We start from the raw sequence: 23,541 nt of genomic DNA on the forward strand, positions 1-23,541 counted from the left end.
TGTGCTCCATCGTTAATGAGCCGTGTATGTCGTTTAAGTACTTTTCAAATTGTTGGAAGTAGGCGCCCCTACTTGCGGCACCACCCTTCAAACTTTATCATGTCGAAATAATATTTATATCCATATGCAAAATATAGAGATTTTTGTCGTGTCACGTAACAGCTTGGTTTAGTGACACTTTCAAACCTTTTTTTTGGTTTGAAAAAATCGGTTGTAAATAAGGCCCTTAGTCTATTAAGAGCGAAATATTGGATCGTAGCATGATTGTCGCAATAACTGTTCATGAAGGTAATCGAATAGCATTCCATTAGAAAGCCGCTAACTTCAACAGTACCGTAGACTTAAAAAAGTTATACGTCGTTTCGTATATCGGTAATCTAAAACCAACTACTTGGCCTTCAATTGGTTTGAGATTGCATGTAAATTCTATTGGTCAGAAATAGGTTTTTAAAAAGCGCTGACTTAAACAGATTTAACTTCCAAGCTAAAGTCGTTGCATCTGTCCCCTTCTGGCATAACAACTGCCACGGACGTGCAAGCTGCAAGGGTATTGGCCGAAATAAGCTTTCAAACTCGGCCGAGCTGATCAACAGCCACGTCACTCTGTTTTTCGGTGCTCGGCTGTTCGCAGTAATTGCTGCTTCTCCAATTGACCCAGCTCCGAAGCGCGTGCGACGTAGTAAATCATCTCAAGGTGAAGTGTGTTAGGAGAGGACAGGCTGTCTTAACCCATCATTACCCTTCTCGTACAGTGTGTTTGTGTCCTGCGGTTAAACACATTAACGACGGCAACTAGTTTTCTTTTTTCGTGAAACACGACAACGAGTTGCTCTCTGTTCGCGTGCCAAGTTTTTGCCATCGTTTTGAGAATATCTGAGTTGTTTTTGCGCTGTGCGACGATGTTCACCTAAATATAGACCTTCATGTTTTAGGATTGGGGCCTGCGTTGTTCACCTGTTGGAGTTTGGTTAAAGCGGAGCAATAATGTTAAATACCTAATTTGATTATATTATAATCGTATGCGCGTCACGCAAGTGTGTTATATATAGCGATATTACACATGGATGCATCACGATGCTATAGTTCTTTATATCCCACCTTGTTACCGACGTACAGGCCCCATCTTGCAGTCATAGACTTGATCAAGCATCATGCTCTGCGTTTGAGTAATCTTTAGGCTGTAGCCCATCAGTACTTTTCGTTATCTCAGTTTGGCTTCGAACCAGGGGCACTAAGATAGCTTATACCTGGCTTAACTGCTACAATTGGTTTAAATTTAATGGACCGATAGATGGGACAGCTGTTTTCAACGTATTATATATGTTTGATTCAATTTTCATGCTACTTTGTTTACATTTTTGACATGCGCATTTATGCTCTTTTTTAAAGTGGCCGCGGGCTTAGGAAAACATTTGGAAAAGCAATAACCAATCACGCCAAACCCCCCATAATTGTGAGCCCATAGAAACGAAATTAATCAAAAACGCAGAAGGCGACGTTCCGGAACGTGTATTGTGTGACATGACGCCATTTCGAAACAGGAATGAAAAAGCTCCGGTCTGACCTGTGTCATTAGGTTAGGTTCGCCGCGATTTCACTTGTGTGATTGTTGAGTTTGCTTGCATGGTCTTGACGCTTTATTGACGCAGTGATTTCTATGGCACCAAAAAGTAAAACTATAGGCGCTCGTGCCTATCCTGAGATCGCAAGCCCTAAGATAAAGAGATTTGTCGCAATAAAACATGCTTAATCGTTTAGTTACAGAATCACGAACTCCCAGTTACAGAATTCCGAAAATTTAACAAATTGCACCACGGAGTGACATCCCATGTTGCTTGAATTCATTCTATGCAAGTTATCTTTATCTTGGGCTACTTTATCGACCCAAACTTGACTTTCGCTTTGCGATTTCTCTTAAGTTATAATTAGATAGGAAAAGGGGTGAAAAACACCCGCCTCCTAATGTATTTTTCAATCAACAATGTAACGTGGCCAGACGGTGTTCCGGTTACAAAAAAAACCTTACCTTTCGCATATTTTTCTCTGTAGGTGCTTTGTGAGTGGCGGACGCTCTCGGGGGGCGATAGCAGCTAACAATGACAATAAAATAATCGCGACGAACAATCAACAGCATGGGGGGGGGGGGGAGATACGCGACGCGCTTGATAGCGGCATGAATTATTGACGAGGCGAAATTACGCTAACTACCCCGGGCACGGCGCCGGCACGGTTCCAGGCGCCAGTTTATTCGGCATTGACCGCTCCGGATTTAAAAACTCTCCAACGCCTTGGCTCTGTAGATTCTGGATAACACAACGATATGTTCGTTTAAGATACCCCAAACTAAATTTATATGCCGATTTCAGCCAAGGTTTGCGGTTCAGCATACCGAGTTTTACCTAGAACTGAATTTTCTACAATTTTGTGTAAATTTCGTAGAAAATGATGATTCAATATTCCAAAGTAAATAAGGTTTTTTTAACGCCAAAGCAAACCGTGGCTTAACAACCTGCAAAAATATGCCGATTTTCACGTTCTGATTTTATCTATTTGGTTATATCGCCACAGTAGTGACGTAATGAGATCGGAACGGACTGACGTACACTTCGCCCAAAATATCGGGTAACGCTATCGGAATAAAAAATAAGTATCAGACAACCCTAGAGTAGTTCGAACCCAGTGGTTCCCAACCGGGGAGGAATTTTATGAGTTCAGGGGAGGAATTTCATAAATACAGTAAAAAAAAATTACATTGGACATGTGTTTAGAATATTTTTGTATATACGTTAGGGATGTCCATTATGTTGGCCACAGATAACTTCCTATCATGTAAAATATAGGCATGTCGATATTTATTTGCCTCATGGGCTAGGCCAGTGTTTTTTCAACTATTTTTGTTTTCTATTTCACATATCCTTATTAGGAATGAAAACGGGGCAATAACTGACCTATTTAAATTACATTTTTTGGTCTAATCAGTGGTTCTCACATTGTTCACGATGACACACATGAGCAATCGAAATCAATCAACAGTTTGAGTTTATAAATTCCTCATTGTAGGTTGGCTATCTATGGAGCACCTTTAAATTACAAAATTAGCATGTTGCCCTTAAAATAACCTGGTAGATTTAAGCCTATTGTCATACAATTGTAGACGCATTTAGTTTAGACTGTAGGTACAAATTAGCACATTATATGGTAAATAGTTAGTTATACTTTATAATAAGCACATTATATGGTAAATAGTTAGTTATACTTTATAAAACTAAACTGCAATATAACCAAGATGAACACCGTCCATTGTAATTTAGAGTCGGTTCACATTTGGAACAGATTAAGAGCAAACCAAATATAAACTTGGTGTTAGAGGATGACTTGCGTTGCCGCGTATACAACTACTTTCAGGGCGCAAACAAGAGCAAATTTCCCATTGAGTTGTAATGTGAAATAAATTGATATTTCAAATTGCCACAATTTTTTGCGTTATATTTGTTTTTCGTCTTATGGGGAGGAACGAATAGTTCAAAAATGAGCAAAAAAGGGAGGAATGTAGCAAAAAAGGTTGGGAACCACTGTTCTAACCTATTCGTATATGTTTAATATAGTGAACAGTGTTTTTTTGAAAGTTTGTCGGTTGTCTATTGAAACATTCAATTGGCCGAAAATCAATTCTAAATTGCTAGCCCTTTGTCTGACAAAATGCCCCATTGTCTAAAGTGCAATTAGCCTTAAATCAGGTGACATGTTTGCTTAGCATGTATGCTTCATGCAATATGCATGCAAATTACACCCGTGACGTATAAACAGAGTGCAGGGGCCGCGGGTTTGTCTGGCCGATCTTCCTAGAACTTTATTTTAGCATATGAGGCTGAACGGGTGTCCTCTAATTAGGCCAAACAGTTTCGTGCTTCACCGAGAACATCATAGACCCCTTGTGGTACGTGAAAGTGGGCACATGAAGACTTAATTGAAATATTAGTATATAATTTAAAAAAATGGAATCCAGTTTTCATTAGAAACTAATTTAATGGAAAAATGCTTTGGCGCCTTTTTCTTAAATTAATTTGGACCTAATTTCATTATTACATTTGATGAAATGAAAACACAAGATTTCTTCAGTCTACTTGTTTAATGACTTGAGATGTCATGTATAAAAATGTCATGCCGACTCTGGTCTACGCGAACTAAAAATAATTTTTGGACGGTCCGCGTTAAAAAAAAGAACCTCTGGTCAGCGGCGGCAATCCCATCAGCCATCATGTGTTATTGCTTTGCCTATAGTGAAACGTCAGCCTAACGACGTATTCGATAATCGCTGCAACTAGCGCAGTGTCGACGAGGCGTGGCGAAGTCGGTAGTCGCATTACCACCAGCAGCATCAGTAGCACTTCAAGTCCAACCGACCGTCAAGCGATTGCCGCTGAGAGTTGACAGACAGGCAGTTATCTGTACGATTTAACCGGCTGAGCGTTGCCGGTTCAGCGTTCCTCGTGACCTGGCCGAGTCCTGACAGATACTGCTGTGTAGTTGTCATAAACACTTGAACAGATGAATGGCGACCCGGGGCGCCTAGGAAAGTGCTGATTCCATTCAGCGCGTTAGGGCTAAACGACTGGATCGCTTGTATCAAAGTGTCCGGTTTCCAGATTAAACGTGGGTGGCTCGCTCGTTTTAATGGGATTTTATTGCCGATGGGCTTTGCCGACGAGCAGCCAACGCAAATTAAAAGTGCATGGAGGCGTCGGTGCTTGAAGCCGTTTTTCACAAAATTGCCTAAATCGCCTATTAAAATTGTATTACAAACGACCGAGCAGCACGCCCGGTAGTTTCCGACCGTGAAATTTCCGCGCACAAAACGTAAATCACTTGCGGAGTCACAAGACCGTGAGATGATGTTTAAATAATTTTGGGCCTGCCTCACGTCCGAAGATTTGCACATGTTAATCGGGAAAATATGATTTTTGGGGTACACTATGCACGGATCTGTAATGTAGCTCTACAGGACCTTTTTGGCTTTGCCATTCATTATCAAGCTATAAAATTCTTTTTTTGGGAAAACTTTTGACTTGAGAAAAGATAAATATATTACGACATCGCACTAGCGTTTCGATCCAGCGGTTGTGTTATGATATTAAGGAAACTAAAGTATATTTTTTTATAGTTTAATCGTACACACAAAATTGTATCAATAGGTGTATGAAAAATTTAAAAAAAGTAAAAATTGAAATGCAACAGAATCTAAAGTATATTTTGGCACCCCTTCACTTCAGAATTTGCACCAGTGTGCCGTGGTAACCCTTTTGTAAATCACTATTCTAAACCTTTGTCATTCAATCGCAAATAAAAAAGTGAAAGGGAGTTGTAGGGGTTGAGTTACTAGCTTTACAAGTTAAGGGTAAGCAAGGTTTCTGCGAACTGAAAAGTTTTTCAGCTCACATATTTTTACCATATTCCATTTCTAAATCTTCACCTGCAATTGCTGCAAACCATGCGTCATATCAGGCGGTCAGTCGTCATGGGGGCCACAACCACAGACTGGCATTTCCGTTGGCACCCAAAAAGCGTTTAGACTAAACTTACTAACGCCACAGTTTAAATGCCAGTTTCGAATTCACACGTCATCGGCAAAATCCAATTTCGATAGGCACGTATAAGAGGCCGGAACCCTTTTTTGCAAATAAGGTTCTTGGTGCCAGTTTTGTGCCGTTGGCCAGTTTGCCTGTCCAGGTTTTTTTACCGTGCTGATCGTTTTGTCAACAGCACTAGTCGAAAACGGGAGCTGGCCTCTTTGGAAAGTAACCTCGTAAAACTGTCAAATAAGCCGGCCGCGTGTGGCTACATGTGCCAGCGTGCCTGTAATAACTTGTGTTGGCCTACGACGCTTGCAACCCAATACAGCTATGTTGTATTTGCTTTATAACTCGCAGGGTTTCGCATGTGGTAGGCGAATAAGGGTCGGAAAACCCAACGTGAAACGCGCCAGCTATCAAATTCTTATTCTCATTAATCTTTGTAAGAAGGGTGTTTGATTGAAAACATGCTAAAGCCTTTTTTCAGGGTGTTTACCAAATTGTGACATTCAGGCCTGTCAGCGTTGCATCAGCGCAATTTGACAGTAACACGTATTCCTCGGTCAGCAGAGTATTTTTTTGTATTTTATGTCTTTGTTTCAAACTCCTTCTTTTCCCCGTAATGAAAGAAAATATATATATATAGAGAGAGAGAGATATATATGTACTTAAATACGTTTTTAGTTATACCCGAATTTTGAAGACTCTGCCTTGTTTTATGTGCTTGCAGCACCTGAACAAATGCAGGTGTCTGAGCTTTAAAACGTTACCCTTTAAAGTAGCTTTCGTCGCCGAATTTCGATTTGCTTTGCTATAAATCTACATATTACGTGTCAGTGTGTGATCCGTCTAAATGCGTTGTTTCCGTTCGTCTGCCAAGTTCATCACTATATGGTCGCAGTTGGAATGTAGTAAAGCAGCCTGTGAGTGTCATTTCTAAAAAACAATAAAACCTTACGACGGTACAAGAAAACAAGGAAACTGTCACGTTTTTAGCGCATTGTTTTTGCAAGGCTCTTGCTTTTTCTGAGCAAAAACATAAAGCGTTCGTTTGATAGCAAATTATGTTGGAGTGGCAAAAAATTGTTCGTTTTTCAAACGTCTTGTTCTGCAATGTCCAAACTAAACTGTACCCGCCCTTTTTACGTAATTTGACTTTAACGCACCTATGTAGTCGTGACATAACTCCAAGAGCATTTGACAGGAACTGCATTGATGTAAACTTGTGTGTATTTGGTTGTAGTGTAGCACCTCAAAAATACAGCAACGTTGTTTACATAAGATTCACGTTAATCGGATTTGGAATGTTTGTTTGTGTGACTGATGTGTGCGCCGTGTATTCTGACTGACAATCGTGATGTGGGACAACTTGTACACTGAATCGTAGTTGTTCGTACTGTTAAATACTGAAATGATTTAATACTGAAAATCATCCTGCACATCTCAGTGACATTGCTGCCTAATTTTTTTTGGCTGTTTTAGGACTGTGTTCGCAATTTGTGCCTCAGCTTTGTACTACGGCGACTTTTTCTTTATGAAATGGCGACTTTTCTGTCACTTGGTTTTACGTTATAGTGTTCAACCAGGTTTTCTATGGTTACAAATGCCGAACAGTGTAATGTTTAAAGAAAGAATATTCTCAGAAATAAAATTGCCCAGTGTTTGCATTTCAGCAACACCACATTTGCATATTTATGCTTTCTGTCAAATACTTAAGTTACTTCTGTTTCTAGTTAAGTTGTGGAATTATGGATGTTGGCAAATAAAATGACGCAAAAAAGATTTCGAAAAATCTGCAATGCTTTCATGCCTTACTTGGCATTGTTTGCTATGAAATCCTGCTAAGATAAGTAGGGTGTCAATATATACAATTTTTAACTATGTGTAGATTGGTTGGAAAGAATAGTTTTGTGGTGACGTGGTTTATTTGCTCTTAAAGGTTTTATACGGGCTAAAATATGTTTGTTTATTTTTAGGAAATCGTAGTTTTTCCAGTCGTACTTATTTGCACTTTGGACACTAGATAATAATAGTTTTCTAATTCAATGAATTAGAGCAAAATGAGGCTAATTCTAAATCTAATCTAATTTGTGAATTGCTTGTGCGTTCTAATTCTAGTTCTGATCTAATTCAGATTTTATCAAAAATGCTTTTTAGTTCAACGGGACTTTTTAGTCTCTTAGTCAAAACAAAGAATTTGAATTCAAGCTCTTTGGTTGGAACGTAATTTTCACTGTCTGAAAAGCATACTGAAATGCTCTAATTTTAATTCTAATCTAATTTTAAAAAGCTATAATAAATCAGTTGTCCAAGTCTGCTTATTTGGGATGGCATGTTGCTGGTAACCCAGTCTATATATCTCCAATTGAAAAAAGAAGCCTTTTTGGTCGTTTGTCGGCGCTGTTTTCACAGTTAAACAACAGGCTGTCAGTCTTTCGCCTTGGAATTCGAGCGTCCTCACTCCCACCACAGGGACAACTCATAAAGGCGACGCATGAAAAAAGGCGCCCCCCCCATTGTTGTGCAACCGGCTGTGACTTTCACCCAAACTCGCGTAACGTCAACATTGATGATCGCCTCAGACCTAATGGTATAGTTAAAGCCGGGGCGGGTTGGACAAATAACGGCAAACTGCCGGTCCAATTACCAGCCACACAATCCGTTGTCTGTATACCCGCGGTATGCGCATCCTTTCTGAGGACTCTATGGCACTATTGACCCTGAGTTAAGTGAACGAATTCCACCGCTTTTCGATTGAGAGGAATATGACCTGTGTTGTGTGGCTTTTTGGGAACGCTTTTTTTTATAACAGACTGTTCCTTTTACCTAGCTGCTGCTGCTCTGCCTTGTCAGCCGATTAAAACAAACCCAGTTTTATGAACCCTCTGTAAATTTCAGGTAGACTTGCAAAAAATATATGCTCATCCCGTAAACATAATCTTTAATTCCAATGTGTTACTTTCGCGATACATTTTTTTACATTTATTAGTTATTTTCATTCTTTCACCCGTTGCCTTGGCTTTTGTAACAAATTAACCTTAATCCCAGTTTGAGGCTGTATGATCTACGAACAATACATATAGTTTTTTTTATAAAATAAAAAAAATATAAAATTCTAAATAATCCTAATAAAATAAAATTCTAATAATCCTGCCTATTGGGCTTTTCGGAAATTGACCGTGTGGGCTGTAAAGTGCACATTAACGAATTTCGCCACAGCACTTTAGGGATTCACGTTTGGTATACAAGGTGGGTACATCATTCGCCTATAACGGGGTATGGGGATTTATCCATCTGACAGTTAAATGCTCATTGCTTTCGCTATGTCGCCGTTTTCCCCCAATTGACCAAACTCACCCCTTGGGAGGTTGCTGTGACGTAAAGACAGTTATCCTCCGACGATAGCAATTTGCTGCAGTGACTGCATTTGAATATAAGAGTTTACCAAGTCAAATGAAAGTCGCGATGTAAATACAAGCTGTTTAGTATGGCCGAGAGATATGTACCTTTCCTAAATGTTATTAGGTCAGTTAATGCACCATGCAGCTTAGCTTTGTTAGCTATAAGTAAGTAACACATTTTATTTTTCGAACTGTGATCTGTCGTGTCAATTAAAAATATATTTGAAGTGGATTAACTTTTTTGGAGTACCACTTGGCGATATTGGACTACTTGAAAATCTCGTTCCCACCGCTAAAACGGAATTAAAGTTATTCATTTAAACAAGGGCGATATATTGACTTTCTTGGATTTTTTAGGCAATCGCTCCTAACATAAAATTTTAAGGCTTCTTGCATTCACTGCAGCAAATACGTTTGTCCCAGCAAAGTCCTTTTAGACTGCGTATATATTTTCTTCCCACCTTCGGTTATTCGGCAATTCGGCATGTCTTTATCTGTTCAACACATTCCCGATCGCGGCGTAGGCAAAACGTATTTCTTCGTACATGCAAAAACACAATCGAGTCGGCGCCCTTTGAATGCTTTCCCTTTGAAGAGTACAAAGACCCATCTCGCTTATAATCCGATTCCCCGGGCAGTCGGCAAGTTTTAGCGAACGCTATTGCACAGCGTGGCCACTGGGCCCGATTCTGTGTAAGTGATATAAGTCAATATGTAGAAGGTATTAGACTGTTCGCGCGCCTGACGCCAAAGAAAGTATCGCAGTTGCAGTGTATAGCGCTATTGCGGATTCCAGGCAAAACCGCCATAGACACTTGTTGGTGAGAAAACAACAGCGAACTGATTCTTGGCCGTGTTTGACTTGACCCCGTGAAAATATACCAAGTTATGAAGAAAAGGAAATCATATTTAAAAATATGTGAGAATAATTGTTGGAGGTTTTTGTAAGACTTAGTAAGAATATCAAAGCCCATATTAGAAGTAGGTAGCATTTTAAACGTTTTAAATATAACGTTATTCATTTTCAACATAGTGACCATGGTGACTTAAAATGTGTTTAAAATTGTTTTAAATTCTACCTACCTCTATATGGGCTTTAATATTATTACTTCGTCTAAGTTAAAAAATAAAAAAAATAAATACTTTCATCCAAGAAAGTTAATTGCCCTTTTAATGCTAGCTCACAATGATCTCCCCGCTGTCAATGCAATGACTGACTCACTAGAGAAAGTTCAGGTTAATTTTGCAACTGTGCGAGGTTCACGCCAGAATAAAGCTTTTATCTCGCCAGCTAGTCGAGCTTTCCCACCCCATAAAAGGGCTTTGGCGATGAATCACGTAGGAATGCGCGGGTTATTATTCACCGCAACCCCGACATAATGATTGCATCGTAAAAGGGCGTAGCGGCCCCCGCTTTTTTCCCCGGGTCGCGCCAATCGAAATCGATACAGTTCCGTATTCTGTCTCAGCGCGCGATCTCGGGCACGCGCGGGCGGCCGAAGCGATGCCTTACAGTGGCAACTGGCGGAAAAAGGGAATCGACGCAAATCATCAAGGCCAAATGGCGCTGGCCAGTCACACTTAGTCGGTCGTGACTTGATAGTCAGGCGAGTACAGCTGCTGTGCTACAGGGCTGCATTGTGTCCGATCCTTAATTGTATCAAGCCGCGCTTACAGACTCCGCGGCCCGCTTCGGAGCTCGGCAGGGAGTTGCGGACCTTCTTTACTGAGAGGCAAGGCAGGGGATGGGCCGTTCAGACGCTGCTTATTGGATTTCTTCGCGCACGCTGTGTTTTGAAATTGGCTCTAAAGTGTGCAGGAGAAACAGTATAGGTTACAGCTTCCAAGAGAAAGGGTATAGGTTACTGTCGGATAGGGCCTTTAGCGTTTTAAAGCCTTTGTTGCAAATTTTTACTAATGTTGTGGAGAAAAATTATATTGGTTACTAATCAATAGGTTTGCTAGATAGATTAGTACTCATGGTGAAAGTTAAGTTACCGGTTGTTAGAAGAAATTTACAGAAATTAAAAACTCATGACTAAATCAAAGGGTTGGTCACGCTAAAGTTGTTTTTAGAACTCACTTTACGCCAAAGGAAACGGCTCTTGAGAAAAAGTACCCCGTTTTAAAGGTAAATTCTTGCGTGGACACTATCCTTCGTGCCTTGTCGAATTTCAATTAGAATCTTTGTGACCGCGTAAGTCGGTGAGCTGACCGTTGCAACTCGAGTAGAAAAGGAAGCTTCGGCTAAAACTTGTGTAAATAATTTAGTCGCCTCCGCCTCACTTTTGTTATTCTAAGGATTAACAACGTTTTCGGCACCCGCGTCGCTGCCCTGGACAAGCCACAGCCGCCCGCGGCGTTTTGGTGTTAATATTCCCGCAGAATATATTTTTACAAGCAATATTCGGAATGTTACCCAACGCATCGCTCTTACAGTTGTTTGTCAACTATAATGCATTTAAAAAAAGTTTCTGATGTTGTTAAGCAAGGTTGTCCAAAATTATAACACTAAATACGAACAACGTTGATCGCATTACCGTCATTTATCTGCTGTAGGAAGTTAACATGCCGAAAAATTTTTGCATGAAATATTCGGCATATTACCCAGCACATCGCTCTTACACTTGATCGTTTCTCTGCCGATGCATTTAAAGACCATTACTGACCTTGTTAAGCAAGACTAAAAAAGCGTCGAAATTTATTGTATTTAATATGAAAACAACGTTGATTGCATCAACGCCATTCATCTGCTGTAGGAAGTTTGAATCTACGAGGAAAATATACTCTGTTGTTTCGATTTGCTGCGATAAAAATTCCCAACCGTCCATTACATCGTAGATTTTGGTTGTTCAGTGCGCCCATTGCATTCCAGTTTAGCAATTTCAAACGGACCAGGATTGCTTGGCCGGGATTTTTATCGCCGCCGCTCACGAATGCACCTCGTTTACCGCTCCGCAAATTGCCCCGGCCCGCTTTTTGATGGCTTTGCCTCGACAGCGTTATACGACCTATTTGCTTTAGGCTTACCAGGTTCAGCGAACTTTCGATGGCTTAGCGCTAGCCCAGTCGCGCAACCTGCCTTGGTCGTAAAGCCCTATTTCAGGTCGTAGAGCGGCTGGCTTCTCTGAGCTTTTGATGGCGGCGTGTTTGCCTTTACCTTTTCAGCAGGTGTTGCGCGAGTCGTATAAAAAGTGGTAAAATATCGGGTTCGACGCCCTGTTAAGGACCTGACGAAAATCCCGTAAATTGCATTCAGGTTTTGGGAAAATTCCAGAGGGAAAAAATGGGAATTTCGCGTACTCATTCTTTGCTTTGAGAGTTTACCATAAGTTAAGGATGTGTTATGTGCAACAATGGTTTTAAATACAGACGATTTATTACGAATTTTCGGTTAGCAGTAAAGCGCCCCTTTGGGTTTAGTATTGTTGTTTATAAGGTCTGATTGTTTATGATCACGTTGGCGCAGATAAATAACGTTCTCGAAAGGAACAAGGCTTTTATAGTAGGGTAAATAAATAAGGATCTTTCCCCTTTTATTGTCCCACCTGAGCCTATAGTTTATCAGGATGCGCGACCTTAACCGTCGCAAATAAATGTCAGACCCTACACTCTGGCGACAGATATATCAGGTACGTTTTCCTGCGCACCGTATGTGAGTTACGGGCTTCGTTTCATCAGCGAATAAGGTTTTTTGCAGAACCACATTCCAACAGCAGCCCGTGTATGTTTAAACAGCACTTTTCACAAGCCAGTAAAAAATTTAACAGGCCTGAACGGCTGGCACAAATCTCACTAGCTTCTCGGTATTGGCAGCCAGCAGCAATCGTTTAGCAACGTAATGTTGGGCGTACAGTACGTGACCCCGCTGTGCAGTTATTTATGCATGCGTCAGAGTAGGTTAATCTCCGTTCGGCTTAGCGGAGCGCGATATAAATACACGCCAACCTCCTCTCGAACAGGAGCCGAGGTCGCTGGTATTTTCGGCCAGTCCCTACATTCGAAACTTCGCCTTATATTTGTGACAAGCCATATAGTGTGGAGCGTTTTTTTAATAGTATATTGGCACGTTTGGTAAAGTCTTGAAGCAAAGCGTCAGAAAAAGGAAGTTAAACAGAATCTGCCGACATTGCTGGGTCAGGTTGCCGTTTAGTAAGTGTTAAAAAAGTGGAAAGCGAAAGTGTGGACGTAGAGAGCTTGAGTTCTTTACAGTTGCTTATATAGTGTCGGCCAATGTTTGACAGCCGTCATGTATTTCCGTGATTTCCAATGCTAAATTTGTGTTTCTAAAACCAGAAAACGCCAGTTTTACTTTTGGTGTCCTTCCTTAAATTTTGTGATGTTTTAAGTTCATGAGATTTATTTGCCATCCGCTACTTATTACGCTTAAAACAGACGTGACTATGTAGATAGCGCTACGCAAACAAGCATTTAACACAGTGGTTCCAACCAGGGTTCCGTATTTAATGCTCGGTGCTGATAAATTTGTTAAGTTCTTTAAGATTGTTAAGTTTAACGTAATTCATAAAAGGAGATGGTACAATGTACACAGTCAATGTGTGTCGTTTCAATGTTGTTTATTGAGACATTTCAGTAAACCACAGACCAGTAAAAGAAATCGCAATATATAGTGCCAGTGAGGTAACCGCAATATATGTACCATTGCAGCAGGGTGCTGTATGCCAAAAGAGAACCACTCCGTTACAATTGCGCTAATGAGTCGATACCGTGTTTTGCACAAAAACTACAAAATCGTCGGCGGGCGAAGTTTTTCGGCACTGATTTTTCCGGTTATGTGTCAGCTTCCCCGAAACGCGTCACCCGATATTTCCCCGTTTACGCCTGGCGGATTCGCAAGTGCGAGTTCGGAAGGGAAGACGGAAGGTTTGTGAACAAAACTCTGTCCGGCCGCGCGGAAAATTGCCTGGCCGCGCAATACGACAGGCGGGTGCTTTTTCGCTGCGCGATAGATATGATTGACCGCAGAGGAATTCGGCGGAAGGCGGCGTGTATCCATCTGGGAGGCTGTAGCTGTCGGATTTGAAGTTATATCGCATATTGCAAGTATTGCTTCTGTTCCGTTCTTGGAAGGCTATGATACCACTGTTGGGTCTTTAGTATGCTTTGGTATGATAAATTGTCGTGCCCTATCATTTGGAAAAAAGGGCCCTATCATTGGAAATGTCACATTTTTGGGGTTACCATATTCTGTCGTCGTATAAGCTTTAAATTGACAATATTTTTGTGGGATAAAATCCACGTTAAATTTTAATGGGAGTTGCGTTAATCTGTATGTACTGTCCATTGCGATGTGCAGTTTTTTTAGGGTTTAGCATTGTTAACCGCTAAAAAAAACAGACGCCACAATGTGTTTTTTTTTAAATGGAACATAACCAGAAAAACATTTATTAAAGTAGACTATATTTTTTAAAAGACAGAAGGAGAAACTTAAGCGACCGTTTTGGTTCTTCAAAACTGTCTAAAAACCTTCACTATGTTGATATTTTACTTGTTTTTTAACAGTTTTCATTTATAATTTGAACTACCATTCTGTCTTTTCAGATATACTAAAGCGCAAAAACAACAACATAAAATACAACATTTGATTTCAAAAGCGCTATAGGGCATGCAAAGGTGAAAGCAGTGTGCGCTGAAACTGTTCCCAAACCAAAATGACTCGCCAAGGACAAAGAAGAGAAGTCCAAAACAGGTCGTCACACAAACAATGTCGACTTTGGACGACCAACGTCACTTTGCTCTGCCTCTTATTGTTCCTTGCAAATCCTTCGGAGTCCTTTCAGCTTCACAGGAGCATCATGAACATATTTTCCTCCTTCGGAGTCGCCGAAGAGGGCCCTGATCTTCCAGATGTCTCAGGAACGCCGGAGGACCTTTGCGCGATCGCCGCTCCTGTCGGAGGATACTTTAATCACTCGATGGGCGAGGAGTTTGTGCGGAGGAATTTCACGCTGACCGAAGAGCACTCCATAAAGGTAAGCAGAAATAGGAGTGTATCGCCTTGTTGTTAATAATGATCATTGGCCGCAAGAAACTAGCGTGCGGTGGGATTTTATTAGTTTTTTTTAATAGACATTTTTGAAAGTAAAATAATCTGGCAGTGAAATAGCCAAAAAGATATTTTTTCTGTTGCAGTACACTAGCGATTAGTAACTGTTTTATTGTTGTTTCCACTGAAATAACCTGACGGATTTCAAATATTTCTATTTTAAAGTTCTTTTCCGCAATAAATTATTAAATGAACAACAAACAATTGATTGAGATAAACATATAAACATTACGTAACTGGTTAGGAGAGCATCACACTGTCACAGTTAAGCCCATTAAGTTGCCAAATTACTTCTATTGGTAACCCGCAAGTTAACAAACCACTGTAGAGAGCGATACTTTGCGTTGGCGCTTGTAGGCGACTCTTACAGATTACGTCACCCAAGTTAAAACGCTTGATCCGAAAGCCAATTTGGGTTTTCCAATCTTGTTTCTTCTTCGGTCGGGTACAGCCCGGCGGTAATTCCCGCTTATCCCCTAAATTACTCCAAATAGGCGGCCGCCCGGGCCAAGCAACGCAACTAGATTTGGGACCTCGGATCGATTGGGCAACATTAGAAAATCCAGCGGTTGTAGAACCGAATTTGCTTTTTACTGATGTGGACTTTAAAAGCTACACAACTAACGCTGCCAGGGTCTTGCTGCAGCTTTAGGGATGTTCCATACTTGAAATTTTATTCTGATTCTGATACCGAATATTGTAAACAAAGAGTTTCGTGATCTAAATAAAAATTGAATGACGTTATTACAGGGGTCTAAAAAAACTCCTTTTTTTCTTCGAATGTCTTTAATGTTTTTTCATCATATTGTGAGGCAACTCTGTATTAATATAGTTAAATAGTTGAAACTGAGACGATATAAGGTATTTTTCCGGGTTTTAAGGTCAACATTTGGTTCGGCGTTTAGTTACCTCCAGTTTTTCGCCTACAATTTTTAGATTAATTTACCTCTCATTGTAGAATCGAGTTTGAATGCAAATCGTGGCTGAAATCATTTCATATCGGATCGGCACCGATGCCTACCACTTGGCATCAGGTATCGGCTTCTATCCCATACTATCATACTTCCTCTTTTAAGGAAACGAAAATATAGTATAATATTTCTGTAATTTTTTTGTATTGTGATGTTTGTATTGGCTTAATACTATATAGTATCGGAATCAGAAAAATACAACCGTTGGTGTTTTTTTAGTTACGATTTTGCTCCGCCGCAGTTAAATTTAATGAAAAATGGTTTAAAAACGTTTTGTCCCTAAACCAAGTATGCGTTTAATCTTAAATGCAAACTACCGGAACCAATCGGCGGTCGGTCAAACTTTTCGCGTTCATTCGATTTCAGAATCAATTTTGTCGCATAAACCCAAAAAATGTTGATCTGCCAGTCATCGGCTGGTTTGAGCGACGACCTCGGTTGTTTTTTAACGCCCAGAGCTCGCGCCGATGGTAAGAATCAATCACTTGCGAGCAAACGATTTTGCGTAATTATCGAGCTTAGCTCAATCCGCCGGATTAACCAAGTAGTCTTCGATTGGGACCCTGGGAATTGCAGCGAGCCTGATTGAATTCCGGACTTGAACCTTTTGCCTTCTTGCAGCCCAACGGCCTTGATGAAGTGATTAGTTTCAATGCTGTGTGATTAAGAGAAAATAGGCGAGGTCGTGGCATTATTAATCCCAGGCGTAATCAAGCTTTGAAGGGTTTCTTTTTAACATATTTCTATTTTTAACTTGTTATAATTGTGGTTGGACTGAGACTAGGTTTTCACCAATGTTACATGGTTAGTTTTCTAAATATAGAAATCTTAGAAAAAATATAATGGTCTTTGAGTTTTGTTGATGTCAAGCTTAAGTTGTGTGTTTTTCAAAGTGCCGTTTATTGTATTGACTGTTGACCATGGCATTTATACGGTTTTGTGTTCGAATTGTATTTGAAAAACGTCGAGAGATCCAATTTTAGGTCTTCGAACGGCTACACATTTTCTTTGAAATGCCTTCGAATGTTTTTGAATGAACTTTGTTTATAAAATTGTGTGGCAACACTGTTATAGTCGTTCTCCGGCTGATAGGGCAAACAGAACACAAAGGTTTTTGTTGGTCCACGAACGAGACTGTAGTGAAGACACAAACAATGCAACACGTTTAGTGTTTATATTTCTAAGGAAAATGTTTCAGGAAACCAGCAATAAAAACTTATATTTTTTTTGCAAGCAAGCATATCCAAATTTCCCTTTAAAAAACTCAGTTAAGGGAATTTGGTAACGCGAGAACACTCGACTTACAACGGCGCGGTTTTCTGTCTTTAATTCCCATCAGTTATGAGTCACTAAGTGCGGTCATAAGCGTCGGTTTATGTCGCCAACCAAGGCCACCCTTGTCTTGTTCCGAAGCAGAAATATTAATATCGCTGTCACTGTTGGTCCCACGATGCATTGTGCGCGTCTGGAAAGAACCGAGACGCCGCCGTCGCAATTTCGCCGTCCGCGGCGCGCCTTAATTTAAATCGGCGACGCAATTTTGAGCCCCTTATTTTTTTCAATGCTGCTCGAAATTACTCGTTTTAAAAAAATGATTTCCCCTTATACTACTATTCAATTTACTGCGTAGATTTAAATTTGAACACTTTACTCTGTGCATATACTTACCTTTGAAACACATCAGGCCCATTGTTACAAGCATTTTGGTCACCGGTTCGCATTGTGGGCCGTGCTTTTTGCGAATTCTTGCCTTGCCTGAACGGAAAACTGAAAAGAAAACCGTCAAGCCTATTTAAGTTTCAGTCCATTTTCGCTAAAGACGTATTTTTTTATTGTAGCCCTCATTTATTTTCTTCCTTTTAAAGCCACGTGAAACGCATTTTTCGGTCGTTAAGATCAATGCCATTCCGTTGTCGGTTATTCAACGAAGACCTAAAAGAGCGAATAATTCCTTGGCTGTTTGGAGCAATATCACGTTGTCTGAGGCAGTTTATCATCTGACACAAAATGAAAAATTGCGGCTCACAAACTAAATCGAACTGAACTAACATTACAGTTTTACAGCATTAGGACCTTAAAATTTAAAAAAAATAATAACAAACACTATAGAAAAAAAAACAAATTTCGGGGCTCATTTTTACGCGTTTCTGGCGTTTATTTTAAAGAATTTTTGCGTATACAATATACAGGCACAAAAATCGGCGTAAAACCACAAATTATGGATTGCAGCAGTAGGGTCTCCGAGAGAGGCCGTCGCGAAAAAGTCGGCCTCCCGGTGCGTTTTGATTTCGCGGCACCGCCGGAATCTTTTCTGTGGGAACCGAGTCGGCGTCAGGAACCGCGCCCGGTGCCAGCGAATGCGGACCGCTGCCGAAAGAGACGCGGTCCCCGGGGGTCGACGGCGCGATTTAATTTCACGGTGCTCCCGGTCTGTCGAACCTCGTCTCGTCTCTTTTTCCCGACGCTTCGAAAGGCGGAAATTTCGACGTTGCCGCGTTATGCGACTTGCGTGTGTATTTCGTCTGCGTGGTTGGAGACATGAAGTAATTTGAAATTGGTACTGTAACTGTAGACGTCGTTTTTAAGGGCCTTGGAATTTTTTTTTTAGTTTTTACTTTTTAGCATACTGGTAACTATATTTTGTGCCTTCTTTAAGGTACCAACTCCAGTAGTTTAATTCCACTATTCAATTACATATTTCTTGACTGAAACACAAGAATCATTGATATGAATGCCATAATTGCATGACGTAAATTTTGTTTGTCCAAAGACTAAATTTGGCGAATTACCTGCCCTATAATGAAAAGTAGTTTTAAACGCAGGACAAAAACATCCACAGTAATCTGAATAAAATTCTTCATTTAATTGTTATTGAAACGACCACTTTTAACTGATTTCCCAAATCGAGACATAAACAACGCGTAGAAAATAAATCAACGCGATTTGTATCCAATGAGTTGTGCAGAGAAACGGTATAAACATAAACTAGGGTTAACTTTCAAGTTAACTGAGTCTAAACGTCCCAGTACTTCTCCAACGAGTACTGGTTTCGTTACGCTCTTGTAATCGCTTTAGCCGAGGCCTTGTGTTACTTGCCAGTTCAAGTTGTTCCTGCGCAAATGGTATGATTTATCGGCGCCATAAAGCGACAGGGAGTGTGTTGTTTTGGTGCGCGCGCCGCCCGTGTTCTGCGACCACTGCAAGATCTTATCCTGGCAAAATACACACGACATGGACCAACTACGAATACATACGTTCGATCGCGCAGCGACCTTGACAATGCTGTTCTTGCTGTGTTTTTGCCGCTAAGGCGTTTCATTAATTCAATTGTTACCTGCGAATAGGTTGTACGATGTGCCTTACACATTTAGACGTGTATCGTGTACACTACTTTTTCGTGGCTGTGCAAAACCAACGTCAAAAGCTTCGTTTCTCCTACAAATTTCGAGATATTCGCTGCCTCTTGCGTTATTTGTATGAAAAGCGCTATTTACCCGAGCAGCAAAGTGATGTCGAAGGATTAGTGGGGAATGAATCTGGAAAATACAAAAAAATTGACAAATTAAAATTGAGAATACTCACCTTGACACCACCCGAACCCCAACCCTAACTTAAAAATAATGTAATGTATTTGAGATGTCCATAAACGCTGGGCGATTTTTTTAACTCAGTATACAATCAACACTAGGTGTAAGCGTAACCCTCCGGTAAATAGCCGCTTTATTCTTCAAATGCCAATCGGTTTTACTTTTTTGTTAGTGTTTTCTTTGCTTAAGTGCGAAGTGAAGTCCGTTTTATGTATGTCTCAATAGTTTCCAACAGCAATTTGTCCAAAGTAGTGCAATACGCAAAGTAGACATTTGCCCCTCACATCGTAGCTGTCAGACACGCCTGTACTTTCTCTCCAACTGCGCAACACACAAAATCCGAGAAATATTTCACTTGACGTATAAATATAGAAACAAACTTTTAGGTTCCAAGGCCCAGTATTTGAAACTACGTACTGCAATTGTTGGCAGCTTTGGTTTTTATGACAAATAATAATTATAAAGTATCGATTTTAATGCACACGTTACGAAACAACCAAAACATTGTACAGCGCAATAACATGCCTAATTAGCTTTGGCAACAAATGTGGTATAGCAAGGGCCTACATTGTTATATCTTTGTAAAAAAACAAAGTTCACCATAACAGGGTTCCCACAAAGTCTTTAAACGTCTTTGAATTGGTTTACGCATTGAAAAGTCTTTATAAAAACCTTTGTTTTTCCAGTCTTCGAAATAGTCTTTCAAATTATTTTATGTACAGCTTAAATTATGTGATTTGAAAATGTTTTTTAATTGTGTAGAGTCTGCAGACCATGGCATTACTACAGTTTTGTTTTCGAATTATTTAAAAAAAAGTTGTCCAGAGATCCAAGTTGAGTCTTTTTACCTACTATACTGTCTTCGAATGTCTTTGAATTTTTTTCAAAAAATTGTGTGTCAACCCTCAGAAATCCACCATTTCCATTTGTCGCCATAATTCCCTCGATTCCTTTACCTGTCGCCCTTCCATTGTGCGCCTAATTCGCCGGCTCGAAATTTTATTGAGAAACGACGAAGAAGCGCCTTTTCACGAGCCACAAAAACAGTTTCAATTGAGGCCGAATCCCGCTCGTATTTGTCCGGCTTAAACACGCTCAGCGCCGGGTTAATATTCCACTGACCCGCCCCCGCCCAAGATTAATTTGTTTGCCCTCGTTTTCTAATGGTCGCCGATGCCGCGATATCTTGTAGGCTGCGTTGTTTTTCGTTTAGGATGCCCTTTCCTGGAATTTAGTGATGTAAAAATGGATGTTGTAGGCAAAATTATAGGGTTGTTTACCAATGGCATTTTCTGTGGTGGCCAATAATATGCGATTTATACTATTAAGTTTGTTATAAATTGTTCTTTTACTTGATTTACCTGCACCTTAAACTGCAGGAATTTTATTCTGCCATGACTTAAACACGTTTTACCGAACTGTGTGGGCCACATTTGATGCACACTAAACCTCTTTCAGTAAGTAGGGAAATTAAAAAATTGGTGCTGTGCAATCCAATGTGTTTTTCCTCAAGGTGTTTTTGGACCGAAATTGTTTGTCAAGCTATAGCCCACTACTTCTGCGACTACAGCATGGAATTAGCAGTTAGTCTTTGCAAGCGGTGGTCAACAAAGCCATACCAAAAAAAATATGATTGTAAACATTTTGAATTTTCCGTTGACCACATTGACAAATCTTGGCGCACAGGATTTGTTTATTTCGTGTGGTCAACGACGGTTCTTCAAAGTGCTAATAACATCATCTACATGGAATGCGCATCAGCGTTTTAAGGTTTGGGCGAAGCAGTCTTCAGGCCGGGCAGGCGGCCGTCTCACGTTTTCAACATCGCCAAAAGGGTCAAACTAACTGGGTCAAACAAATAGCCCCCCCGCAGCAGTTATAAGGGCTCTCTGGCCGTCGCGACCGCAGAACGCTTCACGATCAGCCCATTACACTGATCCGCGAGTATATTTGCTTTGAATATGCAGCGGCTGGCGAACAGCACTCGAACGATTAGGCGACCACTTGCCCGGGTGTTGTAGGTAGGCTTAAGTGACTCGCGTCATGCCGTATGATGCTCGATTTTCCGCACTTTTCGAGTGGCACTCGGGCTATAGGTTTTTTTTATGACGTGCCAGGCTTTGAATTCCTTTAAATCAGAATTGAGTAACATGTTGGACACTTCCAAAGCATTCGGCTCTTTTGCTGTCGGTGTAGTATTTCTAGAAAATAATTCAACTTACTCTTGTTTATTGTGTTTTCGTTTTTCCAAAAACTGATTCCCCAAAAGCGAAAAACGTTCTTATATTTTATGCCAATATTTTATTCTTATATTCTCTTGTGTTTTTGTTTGTCAAGAAGCTTTTTCCGTCAAGGCTAAAAACGTATTTATATTTTATGCCAAAGCACAATATTTGCCGATATTATATAGCTATTACCAGACCACAGACCACCAATTATTTTAACTTAATGTTGTTTTTGCCTAGAAAACAAATGAAATAAGATAAAGTGGGAGCTGGAATATACAACCACAGTAACCGATTTTTCTACCAGGCAAATGTACAAACGTCCAAAGCAAAACTTCCAAGAACATCCATGAACGCCAATTGTGCATGGGCCAATTGGGTTAAGGTGCTTGACTATTCGGTACAAAATGCCTGAGGAGGTGAACTTGCTACGTCAGTAAGGGGGAGGACACTTTGCGAAAATAAATGACGGTCATTTTGTCGAAATGACAAGCGGCGGTGTTTTCTTTATCGCCGCGATCGCAACGAGATAACGAGCCTTAAAAAAAGAAAAATTTCGTGGCAGTGTATGAAGTTTTGCGGAGCGAAGATGTGTGGGCATCGGTGGCAAATATCGAAAAAATGGCCTCGGAGTTATTTTTGAAAACTCAAGCCTCGTGAAATTGTAGTTATGTATTTAAGAGCAAGTTAACCCCAAGCACCCTTCATTCGTCCAAAATCATACTTAACTTTTTTAAGGATCGAAGTACATTCTTAAAATCTGCATTTGAGATCGCACCAATCAGCTCCCATAGTGTCTAAACGCCATTTTTCACTTAACCGAGTCTTCAAATTACACAGTGTTCGTTCATTGGTAATCCCCGCACAGATAACATTGTTTACCAGTTTAAGTGTATTCCAAAAAGTTCATATATGGGAACATGAATTGCAGTCAAAGTAATCAGCCGCAAATAGTGTACGAATCTTCATTGCTGTTCTTTAAACGTCTGTAAAACATCTCCGATTCTTGCAACACTTGACGCTTGAAAGCTGTATTCTTTTACAAAGAGGATGAACTAAGGCGCCGCCGCATTTCAATAACAAGCAGAACCTCGATTTTCGGATCAAAACCAATAGGCCTAATTTTACACTAGGGGCGTTGCCATATAGCAAGGAGCACGTTATAATGGCCTGGAACCGAATGCGGTGCCTTCGGCCTTTGCAGCTACGATCTTAAAGTGGAGATTTCTCACTTCGGCCCGCTATCGGGTTTCAGCGATAACCAAATTGCTTTGCGGCGAAATTGCGCCAATTGTCGACAGAAAATAGCGGTTTGTTTTCGGCTTTTGACTTGTTGTTGTTCTGTGTGTTTTTTGGGCTATGTATCAACTATATACCATCCGCGGAATTTATAAGATGGCGCAGTGGCTGTACCTCGTCATTTTTATAATTTCGGCATTCCTAGGATTCCGGAAAAATTTCAAGCAAATCTTCTCGACAACTCGCAATTCATTGCCAAACTGAACCCGTAAATTTGGAAAAACGTGATATTTCGCCACTGTCTGAACTTTTGTGTTTAATAAATCTTGTGTCCAGTTAAAAATAGAATTTGCTCCAGCCGGCAAAATATTAATGTATAGAAATCGCTCTTCTGGTGTCAACGAAACGTCGGGTCATAATTTCGTTTACACCAGAAAAGCGATTTTCCATTTATTTATGTGTTCAGTAGTTCAAATATTTG

The 23,541-nt window shown here is 40.4% G+C and overlaps 1 protein-coding gene across 1 annotated transcript in view; it reads left to right on the top strand.

Moving 5' to 3' along the window:
* The first annotated feature begins 14,643 nt into the window (after positions 1-14,643).
* LOC146163546 (uncharacterized) overlaps positions 14,644-23,541 on the top strand; it is a 29,934-nt gene continuing 21,036 nt past the window's right edge. Inside the window, exon 1 of the mRNA XM_083380535.1 lies at positions 14,644-14,964. Coding sequence (XP_083236661.1) covers positions 14,644-14,964 — 321 coding nt within the window. The remainder of the gene's footprint in view (positions 14,965-23,541) is intronic.

Source organism: Ascidiella aspersa, chromosome 2 (genome assembly GCF_963924565.1).
Source record: "Ascidiella aspersa chromosome 2, kaAscAspe10.2, whole genome shotgun sequence".
Taxonomy (NCBI): Eukaryota; Metazoa; Chordata; class Ascidiacea; order Phlebobranchia; family Ascidiidae; genus Ascidiella; species Ascidiella aspersa.